Source organism: Lepidochelys kempii, chromosome 1, assembly GCF_965140285.1.
Source record: "Lepidochelys kempii isolate rLepKem1 chromosome 1, rLepKem1.hap1, whole genome shotgun sequence".
NCBI classification, from domain to species: Eukaryota; Metazoa; Chordata; order Testudines; family Cheloniidae; genus Lepidochelys; species Lepidochelys kempii.
Genome location: NC_136380.1, coordinates 264,594,296 through 264,611,592, shown reverse-complemented (window position 1 = coordinate 264,611,592; position 17,297 = coordinate 264,594,296). Strand labels below are relative to the sequence as shown.

General features: G+C 44.8%; 1 protein-coding gene and 1 long non-coding RNA gene across 2 annotated transcripts in view; one reads left to right on the top strand and one right to left on the bottom strand.

Moving 5' to 3' along the window:
- Positions 1-17,297, bottom strand: part of LOC140904938 (uncharacterized) — a 53,121-nt gene that overhangs the window by 30,253 nt on the left and 5,571 nt on the right. The gene's annotated exons all lie outside the window — the stretch shown is intronic.
- On the top strand, positions 3,694-9,314 carry APOLD1 (apolipoprotein L domain containing 1). Its single transcript, XM_073327324.2, has 2 exons — positions 3,694-3,795; positions 6,594-9,314. Exon 2 carries the CDS (start codon positions 6,598-6,600, stop codon positions 7,336-7,338), a length of 741 nt encoding a protein of 246 aa, XP_073183425.1. The 5' UTR covers positions 3,694-3,795; positions 6,594-6,597; the 3' UTR covers positions 7,339-9,314.

Genomic DNA, 17,297 nt, shown 5'->3' with positions numbered 1-17,297 from the left:
TTTACAAGATAGAAATTAGAGATAGCAAAGCCCTTATAGACAGCCTAGTCCCATGCCCACACATGTTAATGCCAATCTTGTATCTAAAGTACACTATGCAGATTTGTGGTGCAAAGATCTGCAATGACCTTTATTGGTAACAGTTTAGCTCTAGCCAACTGGATGGATGTGCAAAAGGTCCTGGGGGCGGGAATAGCTGGCCTGTCAATCATATCCCAGTGACCTATCATGTGACCTCCTATTCAGGGCAGCCCATCACTACAGCGAGGCTAACAACCTCATGAATCTATGATCCCTGGCATTGACACACAACCAGGTGATCCAGATGTGGGAAATCCTGCTCAGTGGGGCTCCCTGCACCAGAGGGGTGCTGATTGGTCCCATGTCACTTTCCCGTACATGACCTTCTGCCCCACTGCTTGCTGCAAGAGAAAAATACCAAACAACTAGCCTTCAAGTCGCCAGACCCTAGCTTAACCGAGTGATCTGGAGCTCCTCCAAGGGCTGCTTGACAGAGAATAAAAAGTGTTGGAAAACTCCTGTGAAATCCCTTGAATAACTGAACTGATCAGTCCTCCAAGGAAGGCATAAAACATGCATCCTTGCTGGGGGTGGGGGAGCCCTCCATGCTAGATTAAATTGTGGTGGGGAACACTGTAGCAAAAATATCCTTCCTGGCTCTGGCAAGCAGTCAGTTACTCCTAAGGGTGCTGTGCTTATCTCTGTCAGATTGCTGCCTCTGGTTCCCACCTGGCCACCAAAAGGAGTGAGGGAGAGTGGAAGTGTTACAGTCAGGCTCATGCAAAAGACAATAATCTGTCCTCCTCTCTGTTTTATAGTTGGGGGTGGGAGGTAGCTGGCCATGTAAGGTACTGGCCAATCAACCTCCCCCTGCTACTTGCCCTGTGTTTTACCGCTGGGCCTCTATGGCTTTGTCTACGCTAGGGAAAGAGAGTTTGCTGGGGGGAGGGGGGGTTCAATCCAGTTAGCTCAACTGACAACCCCACTTTGCACCAACATAGACACAGTTAAAACCTGTGACTCAAATGCTTGAAAAAGCACTTTTTTCCTAGACAAAGCCACAAGGAGCTGTGGAAGCAGCCATTATTTCCATGCTCACGGTCCCACGGGGAGGAATGCTGCTGACAAGATCAACCACAAAGCAGCTGAAATTGCTTCACTGTCCATTGGAATGGTGGTGATACTAGAGCTGTAATCATCCTCCATGGTTTACAGAAAACAGTCTCCTCTAGGCTACAAGGCCCTGTCTTCATAGGCAAAGATAATGTGTTGCCAGTCATGCTTGTTCAATCATGTCAGCTCCCCACAACTGAAAACTCTGATAACCCTTATTAAAAGGCAGGTTAACACATCTCAAGCTGTGTTAGCCGGCAGTGTTAACATGTTAAAAACTACAACTTGCCCTGGCTATACACGTAAAACTTTTGCCAGTGTAATAATGCCAGTTAGAGGTGTGGATTTTTATGACATTTATATACCAGCAAAAGCCCTTGCGCAAATGCAGTTATACCTGCAAAAAAGTCCTTTAATCAGCATAGCATATTTTGTTCTACAAACTGGAAAAAGTCATATTGGCAAAAGCCCTCTTTTGCAGGTACAGTATAAACTACACCTATGCTAGGCGGATTATATCTGTATAGTTATACCAGCAAACTTTTGTAGTGTAGACTAGATCTTGGCTTTGAAAAGGTATTAGCTAGCATGTTTTAAACAACTCAACCATTTTCCTAATGTAGCCGTACAAGAATTTTAGAGGGTTTTTAGTTGTGTTACGCTAATTCAATTGAGCAAATACAATTGAAAAACACACCCTTTTGGCCTGTCAAAGCCCCAGAAGCTGGTAACGTATTTGAAGCCCCAATACAACATTCCATTCACAGCTGCATTTGTGCACATTCTCTTCCCCAACAAAATATTTTTGTCACTTAACTGGCATTTTTCATCTTCAAAGCATGGGACAAATACAAATTAATGAATCTTCACATCAGCTGGGTGATGTTGATAAATATTCTTACCATTTTACAGAGGAGGCACATGAGTCCAAGAGGATACTTGACTTGTCCCAGCAACAGAGTCAGAATTAACACTCAGACATTCCTGGTTCCTAGCCCTGTGCTCAGAGCAGTACACCAGTCCTCATCAAGTTTTAGGTTCTGCAAGAGAGGTTGCAAACCAAATGTATAGGGCTGGTCATTTTTTTTTCAGTTTTGAGATTTTTGAAAAGTCAAATTTTTCCATTGGTGGGGGCTGGAATCCAATCAGCTCTACAAATGAAACATGCTGTGGTTCATTTAATCACAGATATCTAGGTCAGTACTTCCAGTATACTTGTCCTTAACAGCACTTTGTTGTATGAATGGTGATAGTCCAGAGGAGACGCGGGGGTGGGGGGGGCAGGTTTGCTGCTTGGCTTGTACTGAGCATGCTCACACGGACTGAGCATGCTCAGTAACACTGCTGAAGCCGCTGCCATCACTCCGCCCCCCCCCACCACCACTATCGGCAGGGGTCACCTGTAGCTGTTCAATGTTTGTTCTGTCTTCTCCACCATCTCCTCAGCCACATCCATCCTCCCATCCTCAGTGCCATGCAAACCTTCACACCAACAAACATATCCTCAGCTCTGATTATTTATAACACTTCTGGTGAGAGACCACCTGCCAACTAACTAAAAGGCCATCCTGTGTGCATAGGTAGATAGCTGGCTACTACAAGAAGATTTTCAGCTTACACTTGGGGTTTGGTCACTGACATGGTCAATAATACAAAGAATGCCACTGAGGCGGCCCTCTCCTGGAATATGCACTTTCCCGGGAAAAATATGGCACACCCAGGACTTTGCCAACGTCGCTTGTCTAAAGGCAGGCCAGAGGGTGTGTTAGAACTAGAGCTGGGTGACTAATTCATTATGACTAATTTATCCAGCAAATGCACCCTTCATTCTGGTCACAAATTATTTGAACGTCCAATACCATGCTAGGCACCTAACAAAAGGAAATATAAATACAGTCCCTACCCTGAGGAATGTACAGCCTCAATTCAATATGACACAACAGGTAAGGACTGTAAACAGAACAAAGTCAGGACAAGGGATAAACCTCTATTAGCTCAGTCACTACAAACCTCTGCATGATCCTGTCTACACTCAAGAGTCAGCACTGGTGCAGCTACACCGATTGCTTGCCACCGATGACAGCTTCCCTGGTGTAGGCCAGTGATTCTATCATGTTGTGTGTGTGCTCCAGCCAGTCAGGAACTAGGATCTCCATCAGAGTTCAGTTTTTAAAAGTACACTAGGCTTAGCGAATAAACTGATTGGTTGAAAGTGTATTTTATTTATTCCTTATTTGTTACAAGCACATGAGGGTTCACTCATCCAGCAAGCTGACTGGCTAGCACTCATCTCATTCGGTGTAGTACTAGATAAAGTCACTAGCTATTTAAAGGGGAGGAAGGGCAGTGATTCCCCTAAGAGGATGACTGCTCTCATTCAGAGCCAGGAATAGTCGGATTTTTTTTTTCTGCACTTCAGGAAAAGCGAACACACAATGTTCATTTGACGGGATCATTTCCTGAACATGATGTGTGCTGCACTGTCTCCAGGTCACTTTCCAGTGTGTCACATCCTTCTGGACGAGGGGGGCAGGAAATGGCAGACTCCCACTATGAGGCAAAGCATTCCCACTGCAGCAATTGGTTCGTGGGAACTATAAATTGGGTTCATCCAGAAACAGCATAAAATTTGTCCTTGGTGAGACTTGCTGGAAACAAAAGGTAAGTTGGAAATATTATTCCTTGGGACCCCTTCAGCACCCTTGATTAGGAAACAGTATTCTGCCCAGAAACGTTTTTGGTCTGTTTCAGACACATCTCTATTATTAATTATATTAATCATTATTATTATTTAAATAATTAATTACATAGGGAACTTTTTTCTGAAAACTGGGGGAGGGAGAGAACGGCTGAAGATTCTGTTCTCCCTGTAAATTGGGAGAGACCCCAGGGAAGCCTGGAATGGAGGGGGCTATATTTAAAATTATTATTTTACTAGTAGTGTCTGTGCAACTGCAGTTTTCTTTTTAGAAAAATGTTCATTTTCTCAGCAAGAAAATCAGTCGCACAAATGATTAAGGGGCTACCAGAATTGATTTCTTATATATTATCATCATATCAGATTATGTTCTGCGCAAACGTTTGGCTCAGTGCTTATCATCTGTACCAGTTTAGGGGACAGGAACGGTGGTTGAGAATAGTGTTAATGCGTTGATTTGGTTACCTGTGTCTTCTAGAGTTGGGGTGGGTTAGGATCCCTGCCACAGAAATCTTTCATCCTCTGGCACTCTAGTGGCTGCCTGTCTTTCCACATGAAATTGTATCAGACAGGAAACAACCTCTAAGGGTCTATCTCCAGCGTTTATCAAATGTGGCCTCCATGTGGCCACCAGGGGCTCTTCTTGTGGCTACAGCCGCCTGGGCAGTGATTGGGGAGGGGGAAACCAGTGCCCCCTCCCCATCCCTGGTGTCCTCAATGGACAGCCTTGGTTGCTGGGGCTTCTAGCAAGAGTTGGGAAGCCGGTGAGTTCCCCACTTTCCCAGGGGTGGTGGGGCTCAGGATTTGGGCTTCAGCCCAGGGGTGGCAGGGAAGGCAGGCTCCTGCCACAAGGCTTTGGGCACCAGCCACGGGATTTTAGGCTCCAGCCCCCCTCCCCCCCGCCTCCTCCCCTGGCCAACACTCCCCCCCGCCATTGCCCCTGGGCCCTGTTGCCTCTCCCGATCCCACATCCAGGGCTTAATTTGTCCCCAGACTTCTTGGGGCTGAGTAAGTCTGCTATGACAAATGATACTTGTATGTTTGTTAATACCACTTTTCACAGCAGACTTGCTAGCTAGCAATAAATAAATTACAATGATTTGGACGTGTATATGTGCATATTTATTTGTTTTTCCTAACGCTAATTAAGTATTTCAGGGGAAAGTGTGAGAGCGGCCACCAGCAAGAGTCGGGGGCCGCACTCTGAGGCCACTAAATAATTTGTCCTGAGAACCTCTTGCACTGTAGATGTGAGATGTGGTTGCAGGTCGTATAGATATACCAGAGCAAGCTTTAATCTAGCTAGTGCAAGTACCAATAGCACTGAAGGCGCGGCAGCATGGATTTCAGCACGGACTAGCTGCCCAAGTAATACCCCAGATCTTGGGCAGATTTGTACAGCTCGTGCTGAAGTACATCCTGCCACAACTTCACCGCTATTGGTACTCACCATTGCTAGATTAAAGCTAGCTCAGGGATAGCTACACATGCTGCAATCACACCGCTGGCTGCAGTGTACACACATTTGTAGCTCCTTTGCAAAGCTGCTTTAGCTAGGGAGGCAGTGTGGCCACTGCATTGGGACTCAGGAGATCTGCTTCTCTTCCCAGCTCTGCTGCTGTGTGACCTTGGGCAAGTCATGTCATTCTGTGCCTCAGTTTACCTATCCGTAAAATGGGGATAACGATACTTTTGAAAGCGATTTGAGAGCAACTATGAAAAGTGCTTTATAAAGAGCTAGGCATTATCATTAGATTGTTGCACTTTTCCCTTAAGCTAAGTACAGGGCACCGGTAGTGAAGTAATGATCACACAAGGCTCACAGCCTGAAAAGAGGTCACCAAGTCCAGCCCCCCCACACTGAGTCAGGACTAAGTAAACCTAGACCATCCCTGAAAGGTATTTGTCCAGCCTGTTCTTAAAAACCTCCAATGATAGGGATTCCACAACCTCCCTTGGAAGCCTGTTACAGGACTTAACTATCCTTATAATTAGAAAGATTTTCCTAATATCTACCCTCAATCACTCTTGCGGCAGAATAAATCCATTAGGTCTTGTCCTACCTCCAGGCGACCTGGAAAATAATCACTTACTATCCTCTTTATTACAGTCCTTAACGTATTTGAAGAATGTCATGTGGGACTGTATCAAAAGCTTTACTAAAATCAAGATATATCCTGTCTACAGCTTCCCCCCATCCACTAGGCCAGTAATCCTGTCAAAGTAGGAAATTAAATTGGTTTTGCCTGATTTGTTCTTGACAAATCCATGTTGGCTATTACTTATCACCTTATTATCCTCTAAGTGCTTACAAATTGATTGTTTAATCATTTATTCTACTATCTTCCCATTCAAATTCACCCTAGAAACCTGGTTCTCAACATTTTCCATACAGTGACAATAGAAAAATGTTTCAGGATCTGACTCCCAACTAACCTTAAAGAAAAAGATGATGGATGCAGGACCCTCCTGAAACATGTTTGCAACTCCCCATGGGGAACCTGACCTCCACTGAGAATCCATGTCCTAGGGATTACCCCTCTAGGCTTCACCTCATCAGTCTCTGTATTTGCCACCTTTAAATAGAAAGGACCCAGGATAAATCCCATAGGATCTCCATCGAGGAAGAAGTGCCTGAGATTCACCTCCCTGGTATCTGCACTACCTTGATATAGCAGACAGGGCCTTGAACCAATCCTCAAACACACACTCCTAAGACTGACCGGCTGAGTAAAGCCCATCTGTTTGTATTTCCTGACAGGGCCATGGAGAGAAGTGCTATAACCTTTCCTACAGCACTGGACCCTACACGCCACTTCCAAATGCTGCTGCTGAATCAGAGAAGCAGACTGCATGGCCAGATCAGGAAGCTTCGCGAGATTGCACGTAACATCAACAAGCTGCGCAGGCGATCCCTGATTGCAAACATCACCGGGAGTTCCCTGAGTGCAGTAGGAGCAATCACAGCCATCGTGGGGCTCTCCTTGAGCCCTGCCACTTTAGGAGCATCTCTCCTGGCTTCTGCTGTGGGGCTGGGCGTAGCCTCTGCCGGTGGGGCTGTCAATGTCACTTCTGATCTCTCCTTAGTACTCTCTAACTCCAGGGAACTGAGAAGGGTGCAGGAGATCGCAGTGAACTGTCAGAACCAGATGAGGGAAATCCTGAGCTGCCTAGAATTCCTCCACCGTGGACAGGGCCCAATGGACCCCCTCTTGCTCCAGTCAGAGAAAAACGCTTCCATCTCGCTGTACAATTCCCTCTGCTTCATGGTATTCTACGGTTCGCGCAACTTTCTTGTGCCAGAGTACACGAGGGAGGTCACAAAGGTGAGCCAAGCTGTGCTAAAGGCAAAAATCCAGAAACTGGCTGAAAACCTTGAGTCCTGCATCAGAGCAATGGACGAAGTTTGTGAACTCTTAGAATCCAGAGTAGAACTTTCCTCCAACACAAGAAATCCCAGCTCAAGTGCCAGGATCACTGTCAAACCTCAGGGAACATCCAGCTGAAACAGCCAAACTAAGAGTGTTATTAGAGATGCTGCATTATTCACTATTTTTATTACTGTTGTTATTTTTACAAGCATTTGTGGCACCCATCCCCACAGCTGGGAACAAGTTACAAGGTTCTGATTTAAATATGACAGCAAGCATGTCCCTAAAAGGGAGTTTATGCTTTTACCTCCCTGCAGCACTGAACTAAAATCTGAGGTCATGATGGAGATCTAGCCTGTAGGATAAATGACAGGAACGACTCCAGAGCCTACATTTAGTGGAAGACCAGCTGGGTAAATGCTGGATTAAAGGTTAATCTGCCCAAATTTCCTTGGCTCCTATCTGGTGCCGCTCCCTGATGTCAGAGAGGAATGGGTCTGGAGTTAGATCCAAAGACTCCTTGCCTGGTCTTGCTCCCTGGTTGTAAATAACCTGTGAATTCTTCTTCTCATAGAGGTAAAGGGAGTGAGATCTATTCTAATATCTAGCACCCACAAATTTCCTACTTAAGTGGCCAGAGATGTGACAAACTATATCCACTAGATGGCGGTACAGCACACACAATATCTCAGTAGGAGCTATGCACCAAAAAGTATTCTATCCCGTGTAGAGAAATATTTTCCTTGCCATGTGCTGTGGGACAAAGTGGAAATTGTGATACATTTTTTCCTATTTATTTGTATAGAGTTATTTTAAGCTTTTAGAATTGTATTTAAAAAAAGAAAAAATGTTTAAGAAGATGTTAAAAATAATGGCTTCCAACCCAGAGGGAAGCATTCCACAGGGCAAAGCAAGTCAGTGCTAGAGTCTGATGGAAAGTCTCCTATTCACTCACCAGCCAGTGCAACACCCTATCAAAAAGGGAGATAATTGTCTGAATTCAAATAGGTACAAAACATGTAGATTGCAGGAAACCAAGTACAGCTCTCGGAATGGGAGGGGGAAAAAGTGGAGGGGGGGGCAAATTCCCTAAGAGGAGGACTCGCCTCTTGAAATATGTAGAGGACAGTGACAGTTCCTCAGGCAAAAAGGAGGTTCCAGTTGTGAGATGTGGAACAGGATTTGATAGGTAGAGATGTAAATAGTTAGGCGTCTTGGGATATCAGTGTGAAGGTGGCAGGTCTCATGAGACAGCAATACACTGTTAGCGAGTGCTGTGGAGGAGTCTGCGGTTGGGATGTATATCGGTATTCATGACAGAGAGTGATGTAGAAGAGATGGGTGGTCCAGGGATTAGGGCACTAGCCTAGCACTTAGAAGAGACCCTGCTCTGCCCCAGAGTTCTTGTGTGACTCTGGGCAAGTCACTTGGCCCCTCTGTGCCTCCATTCCCCATCTGTAAAATGGGAATAATAGCACTTCCTTACCACCACGACCCCCTCCCCCGGGGTATGGTGCACTCAATACTTTACATATTGTGAACTGCTTACACATTGAGGTGGTGGGGGCCATATAAGTACCTAAGATAGGTGTAGGAGAGAGGACTTGGAAGCTAGCTTTAGATTAGTAGGAAAAAGGCTTAGGTCTAGGTACATTTTCAGTCCCACATGCAGAACTAGCTAAACAGAAGCAACTTCAGAATCATAGTGCAGGGATGAAAAAATGACCTAAAGAGGAGGATTTAAATGTATGAAGCACTGAGGAAACTCTTGGGGGGGGGAGAGAGAGAGACAAGCCAGAGTAGCAAAGTTTGAATTTTTGTCCTTGTTTTCTGCCCCTCCCACGTTCTTGGAACATGTGATTTTATGTACTTTAAGAAAACAAAAGCAGCAGTCACTGAGAGCATCTCACATCCGAGAATGATCACCACACACGAGTAATGACTCCGATGCGACGCTGATTCAATGAAATGAATATGAAGCTATTTTGTGTCAGTGTATATGTATTTCTGTATGTGTGTGATCTCTGATATTCTACCACATCCATACCCCAGTGTTGGGTGCCTGCTGCCTTTCTGGCTACCAGACATTAAATAAAGACCCAGTACTAGAAGTGTTGTGTATATTTGGGGTGGGAGGTGTGAAGGGTGGGTGTATTGTGTGTGTATGTGATCTCAACCATCAGTCCAGCATATCCATACCATGTAAGTAATGGGTGTACAAGTGTGTGCACACCTCCACTTGTGTGAGTACCCATCTACCTACGTGAGTGCTGTTTGCGCATGTCTCTGACCACATGAAAATGGCCCTGTGGATTGCATGTGAGCGAAAGTGTTTTATCTCGGTGTGAGTGCAGATGTATTGTGTGATCTCTAACATTGCTCAAGCAAAGCAATACCCCACAACTAACTCCTGGCCAGCTAAGGCCAGCCCTAGACACACAGCAACCTACAATTCAGACCAGAGAGCACAGGAAGATCAGCTAGAAGAGACCAGCCAGACTGGTCACAGCTTCTCCCTTTCTTTTCAATATTCATCATGAGCAAGGCTGCAAGTTTGTCACAGAGGTCGTGGAAGTCATGGATTCCGTGACTTTCCATGACCTCCATGACTTCTGCAGCGGCCAGTGTGCTGGCTCCAGGGCTGCCCAAGCAGCTCAGGCAACCCCTGGACCAGTCACACCTGCCACTGCCGGGGCAGTCTTAGGCCACCGTCCCCCGCCACCCAAACAGCAAAAGGAGGAGTTTGGGTATGGGAGAGGGTTCAGGGCTGTGAGTTGGGGCGCGGGAAGAGGTGAAGGCTCTGGACGGCGCTTACCTTGTCCACATGTTCCTCCCTCAGCTCCTAGCTCCAAGCGCTGCCTCCTCCCGCAGGCACCACCCCCACAGCTCCCATTGGTTCCCAGCCAATGGGAACTGCGGAGCTGGCAGCGCACGGAGCTACGAGCTTAGGGAGGGACATGTGGGTAGGGAGCCTGCCAGCCCTGCCAACTCCTCCCCCACCCCAACACCCATGATGACCCCCAGACCACTCCCCCAGCACTTGCTGAGCCCCCCGGACTGCCCCCCCAACACCTGCAGGGCCCCCAGTCACCCACAGCGCCCCTGGTTCGCTCCCCCCAAGCACCCACACACCCACACGAGCACCCTCGGCACTCCCAAGATTTAGTCGGGGTATATAGTACAAGTCATGGACAGGTCACGGCCGTGAATTTTTGTTTACTGCCCATGACCTGTCCATGACTTTTCCTAAAAATACCCATGACTAAAACATACCCTTAATCATGGCTGGTGTTTGTTTCATGGTAAATAAATCATTGAAAGGCTGACTCTGTTTTCCAACTCATTTCATTATTTGGGTGGCAATAATAATACAGATAAATTGCTTTTTTTCCTGCCCTCCCCTCCCCTTTCCCAATTTCCCAGGAACATAGTTTCAATCAGCTGCCTAGAAGCTGAGATCCAGTCAAAGGGTTCACTTCCATGTTCAGCCAGGCAGGCAGAAACTTCTGTCTTAATTCAATCTTTACTCAGGCAAAATGTCCATTGACTTTTGGATTTGGTTTCTTCCAGTCACGGTGTGCACATTCAGACTCATAGGACTGTGGTCTCCTCAGAAGGTCTCAAACTCATACCCAATATCTAATACTAAATACTAATATTTTTACATTTAGTTTAACCCCTTTCACCCTCAGTAATCACAAAGTGCTTTACAAAAAGTTTTACTTACAGTACCCATAAACATGGAAAGTTGCACATGTTTAACTACACATCAACTCTATCCAACATGTTAGGACAGGAAGTAAGACTTTTATCAAAAGAAATCTTAGAGTGTAAGAATAGCCATACTGGGTCAGATCAAAGGTCCATCTAGCCCAGTATCTTGTCTTCCGACAGTGGCCAATGCCAGGTGCCCCAGAGGGAATGAACAAAACAGGTAATCATCAAGTGATCTGTCCCCTCATTTTCAGGCAAACTAGAATTACACAACCTGGACTTTGGCCAAGACACCAGACCTAACATTCCTACTCCAGGGACACCCTTAATAGTCACTAGTGATCAGGTCCTTGGTTTCACATCTCTTCCAAAAGATAACACCTGCAGCAGCAGAAGGCCCCATAAGGGCAGTGAGTTCACTCAATCAGAGGGAAGAGTGACTTCCTATTATATCACCAACTCCGTTTCCTGCACCACCGTAGCTTTTCCTTCGAGGTCATCCCATCTAAGTACTGACAGGCCTAACATGACTTAGTTCTAACATATGATAAGATCACAACCTAAGGTGATGTGGCTGCTGGCCAACTTTTGAAGAGTCTAGTCTAGAGCCCCCTCCAGTATTTTTTGCCCCTGAACACTGTAGGAAGTGGTAGTTCCATTCTCGATGGTGTCCTGGATATTGTTTCAGGCTTCCTCTCCTTTCCCTGTCACACAAAGTTTATTTGGATTTCCCCTCACTTTCCTCATTGTTCTAGGAGTACAGGAAACAGCACATTTGGAATCCATTGACAGATGTTCAGTTATGTCACCATTTCCTCTGTGCCACCCACCCAGGTTTTCCAAACAGATTGAGAGAATGCTCATCAGAAATACACTCACGAGTCCCACTGAAATCAGAATCACTGTACTACTCTAACACAAATTCTGTGATAGTTTAGCATCCTTTCTTCTAAGTCAGGTGAATGATATTCAGCACGCCTAAGTTGGCTGTGCACTTTTGCATGTGTGCATGTGCATTACACACATGGGGCTGTGGAAGTAGACACAACTGATATCTGTCCAGGCTCCTGCTACCACAAATCCATCTCCTCTTCCACTACCCCTATGTGACCTCACATAACCAGAGGTCATATGGCTGAACCTTTAAAAATAATTTCAATCTAACAGACAGCCGCATTAGCTTCAATCCTTCTTATGTCACCAGGAGGTGTTTATAAGAACACTGCAGACTGAAATCGATAGTAAAAATCAGTGGATTCTCAATCTTTTGCATAGTATGGAGCACAACTTAATAGAAAGGTTGTTGTATTGAGCAGCTCCCTTCTCATTCATAATTGCATGGACCCATCTCCCAGCTGTTATCATCTCTTTGGCACATCAAAAATGGTTTATTTTGAAAAACAATATTGGACAGACTATAAGGTAATCTTAGCAGGGTTGGCTGAAAACAATCATCTGTTTTTTGACAGAAAAATGAGAGTCTGATTAAACAAAAATTATTTCAAAAAGTGTCCATTTTCTGCTGAAAAAAGTTGATTTTTCATTGAAAAATTCAACACTCCAAAAGAAAAATATTTCACCCCAAACCTGAAATATTTTGATTGAGAAATGCTGCCATGGTGCTTTATGGCAGTTGTAGTTCAGTTCCTTCATATACCCATTCTCCTCTGAGGCGGGCTCTCCAGCTGGAACATGTCTCATCATGGATCACGGCCAGGGATTCCCATGGAAACCCACCACACCTCTCAGAGAGTGGAGACCAGGGTGCATCATGGGAGATGTCATCTGATCAGGAAGTCCAGCCAACAGAAGAGAATGGGAGCTTGAGACACCTGAACTACATCTCCCATGAGGCAGCAAGATTTCCAACTTGAATATTTTGGTTTTCAAATTTCTGGGGGGAAAAATTTCTGGGAATGGAAAATTTGGGGGTTTTTTTAATTTATTTTTAAAATTTTCCACAGAAACAAAAGATTTCAACCAGCTCTAAAGTTTAGCTCTCTTTGTGTGATTTAACACATGGAAACAAGGAAAAGAGGTATCTCCACAAAGGCAGCCAGTTTTCTGCAGACCACGAGATACCACTCAGCTGAACATCAGTGCTCCACAGCCTGGCCTGGGAGATCTGCTGTTATAGACATTTTTGTTCTCTTTGAGAAATTTGAATTTTTTTATGCAATCTTGACCCAAGAAACTCTTAATGCTAATTGGCAAGGAGGTTTACTGGACTGTCCTGATTATGGTATTTATATTCTGGTTCACCAAAGAATGTCATGGGAGGTCTTAAATGAAAGCTGGAGCCACATCAGTTATTAACAGCATTGTGAAATGTATGTACATACACTGTATAAGGAGTTATGTTTATATGATGAAAACATGTTTTAAAGTCTGTATTAAGGCAGACTTGACAAACAGGTTTTTTGTCAAACAAATGATGTTTATTCACCTGTGTTTGTTGAGGTGTAAATTAAGCTTTGTAAGGTAAAACAGTGGGCATCATTTACATACAAAGTCAACAGAGAGATATGAAATCAACAGGGCAGCAACACACAGGAAAAACAAACCCCAGGGAGTTATACTGTCTCTGAGTACAGACAATGACTTTTGGAGATAGAAGTAGAAGGCAAAGAAGACGTCATCTTATCCTGCACTTAGGAAATAAATGGGCATGGTGCAAACTCAACCGGCCTGAGTTAGAAATGCTGTAGAAAGACTTTGGGAGAGAAAAGAGGTCTTTAGCTAGAAGGTTAGCCTGTTAAGTTTAGTATCAAAAAGCATGTTATGGTTTTATGTGTAGCCTTTTGTTTCCATGATCCTTATTCATTATCTCTTGAATCTTTGATAATCAACTTATTATTGTTTTCATTATAACTCAGAAAGGAATAATCAATTGCACAAATACAAAATGGGAAATGACTGCCTAGGAAGGAGTACTTCAGAAAAGGATCTGAGGGTTTTAGTGGATCACAAAATAAATGAGTCAACAGTGTAACACTGTTGCAAAGGAATCAAACATTCTGGGATGTACTAGCAGGAGTGTTGTAAGCAAGACAGGAGAAGTAATTCTCCCACTCCACTCAATGCTAATAAGGCCTCAACAGTATTGTGTCCAGTTCTGGGCATAATACTTTGGGAAAGATGTGGACAAATTGGAGAAAGTCCAGAGGAGGGTAACTAAAATAATTAAAAGTCTAGAAAACATGACCTAGAAGAAAAGATTGAAAAAACTGGGTTTGTTTAGTTTGGAGAAGAGAAGATTGAGGGGAGACATAACAATAGTCTTCAGGTACATAAAACATTGTTATAAGAGGAGTGGACAAATTGTTCTCCTTAACCACTGAGGGCAGGACAAGAAGTAATGGGCTTACATTGCAAAAGGGAGATTTAGGTTAGACGTTAGGAAAAACTTCCTGTCAGGGTAGTTAAGCCCTGGAACCAATTATCTAGGAAGGTTGTAGAATCTACATCATTGGAGGTTTTTAAGAACAGGTTAAACTTACAGTTATCAGGGATGATCTAGATAATACTTAGTCCTGCCTCAGTGTAGGGGACTGGAATAGATGACCTATCAAGGTCCCTTCCAGTTATGATTCTATAAATATATCTTAGTGCTGTGATATTAAGCAAGGAGCTGACCCTGAGTTGAAACATACAAGCTGGTGTGTGCATGGTCCCCTTTGGGGGGCAGAAGACATGGTATTTGTGTGTGTGATCAGTGGATAAGGGGCTGGATACAACAGGGGAAAGGCTTCAAAGGGGCTCAGGACTGGGGGCATCTCTTGTTAAATTGCAAGGTAAAATAAGGGGTTTGGGTTGCTAACAGGCTGGTGGTGTCAGGAAGCAGCTGACACCTAGTTAAGCACCAGCACTTCTCCTACTTGCTGGAGGCAGGAGGGTAACAAGGTGACTCACAGTCCTGGGTATCCTGAGAACCATCATAGTAATTAAATAATGTAGTTTGCTATGAATGCAGCCTCTTCATTCCCACATATAGAGATCAAGCTTCCAAAGCATTAGCTTTTGGGGAAAAGTTTTTCTCTTTTGTGATTATTTCATTATTTATAGAGCTATAGATAGATAGTGACTGTCTTATCTGATTTTCTTTTTCAGGTTCTTTTGCTTCTTTTCACATTACAGGTCCAAAAATCACAAGTCAACCAAGAAGCTAAGGCAACAGAATTCTAAACCTGAATAATGTATTACAGTGCTATGTCACAGCCACACCATACTTAATGTTGAGTAACAGTTTCTATGAAAACCCAATTCAAAGGGCTCAAAATGCACATGCAAATACTGTAAGGCCCCATCCTGTCCAGCCTTTCTGTAGATTTGGGTTCCACTACATCTGGAAAGGAAAAAATACTCCTCACCAATTCATTAAAAATTAGACCATACTTCATAAGATTCAAAACTTTGAAAATACAGAAAATATGCAATCTGATATTGTTAAATAAAGTTCTAATTAAATTTGACAGTAAGAGCTCAAGGTTTTATCGGGTACTCTGATTTAGAAACTTGGTTTTACATCACAAGCTTGACATCCTAGAAAATTGATCCCAGGCCTCCAACCTGCATGTCTTGGATCTTTAAGCCCTGGTCTACACTAGGACTTTAGGTCAAATTTAGCAGCGTTAAATGGATGTAAACCTGCACCCGTCCACATGATGAAGCCCTTTATTTCGACTTAAAGGGCGCTTAAAATCGATTACCTTACTCCACCCCTGACTAGTGGATTAGCGCTGAAATCGGCCTTGCCAGGTCGAATTTGGGGTACTGTGGACAAAATTCGACGGTATTGGCCTCCGGGAGCTATCCCAGAGTGCTCCATTGTGACCACTCTGGACAGCACTCTCAACTCAGATGCACTGGCCAGGTAGACAGGAAAAAAAACGCAAACTTTTGCATCTCATTTCCTGTTTGGCCAGCGTGGCAAGCTGCAGGTGACCATGCAGAGTTCATCAGCAGAGGTGACCATGATGGAGTCCCAGAATCGCAAAAGAGCTCCAGCCTGGACTGAACGGGAGGTATGGGATCTGATCGCTGAATGGGGAGAGGAATCCGTGCTATTAGAACTCCGTTCCTGTTTTCGAATTGCCAAAACCTTTGTCAAAATCTCCCAGGGCATAAAGGACAGAGGCCATAACAGGGACCCAAAGCAGTGCTGCGTGAAACTTAAGGAGCTGAGGCAAGCTTACCAGAAAACCAGAGAGGCAAATGGCCGCTCTGGGTCAGAGCCCCAAACATGCCGCTACTATGATGAGCTGCATGCCACTTTAGGGGGTTCAGCCACCATTACCCCAGCCGTGTTGTTTGACTCCTTCAATGGAGATGGAGACAACACGGAAGCAGGGTTTAGGGACGAAGAAGATGATGAGGAGGAGGAGGTTGTAGATAGCTCACAGCAAGCAAACGGAGAAACCAGTTTTTCCGACAGCCAGGAACTGTTTCTCACCCTGAGCCTGGAGCCAGTACCCCCCGAACCCACCCAAGGCTGCCTCCTGGACCCGGCAGGCGGAAAAGGGACCACCGGTGAGTGTACCTTTTAAAATACTTTACATGGTTTAGAAGCAAGCATGTGAAAGGATTTATTTGCTCTAGCATTCGCAGCTCTCCTGGATGTACTCCCAAAGCCTTTGCAAAAGGTTTCTGAGGAGGGCAGCATTATTGCGTCCTCCATGGTAGGACACTTTACCACTCCAGGCCAGTAGCACGTACTCCGGAATCATTGTACAACAAAGCATTGCAGTGTATGTTTGCTGGAGTTCAAACAACATCCATTCTTTAACTCTCTGTGTTATCCTTAGGAGAGTGAGATATCGGACATGGTCACCTGGTTGAAATAGGCTGCTTTTCTTCAGGGACACTCAGAGGTGCCCGTTCCTGCTGGGCTGTTTGCCTGTGGCTGAACAGAAATGTTCCCTGCTCTTAGTCACGGGGAGGGGGGAGGGTTGAGGGGGTAGCCACGCGGTGGGGGGAGGCAAAATGCGACCTTGTAACGAAAGCACATGTGCTATGTATGTAATGTTAACAGCAAGGTTTACCCGGAAAGAGTGTAACCATTGTATTATAAAATGTGTCTTTTTAAATACCGCTGTCCCTTTTTTTTTTCTCCACCAGCTGCATGTGTTTCAATGATCACAGGATCTTCTCCTTCCCAGAGGCTAGTGAAGATTAGAAAGAAAAAAAACTGCACTCGTGATGAAATGTTCTCTGAACTCATGCTGTCCTCCCACACTGACAGAGCACAGACGAATGTGTGGGGGCAAATAATGTCAGAGTGCAGGAAAGCACAAAATGACCGGGAGGAGAGGTGGCGGGCTGAAGAGAGTAAGTGGCAGGCTGAAGACAGGGCTGAAGCTCAAATGTGGTGGCAGCGTGAT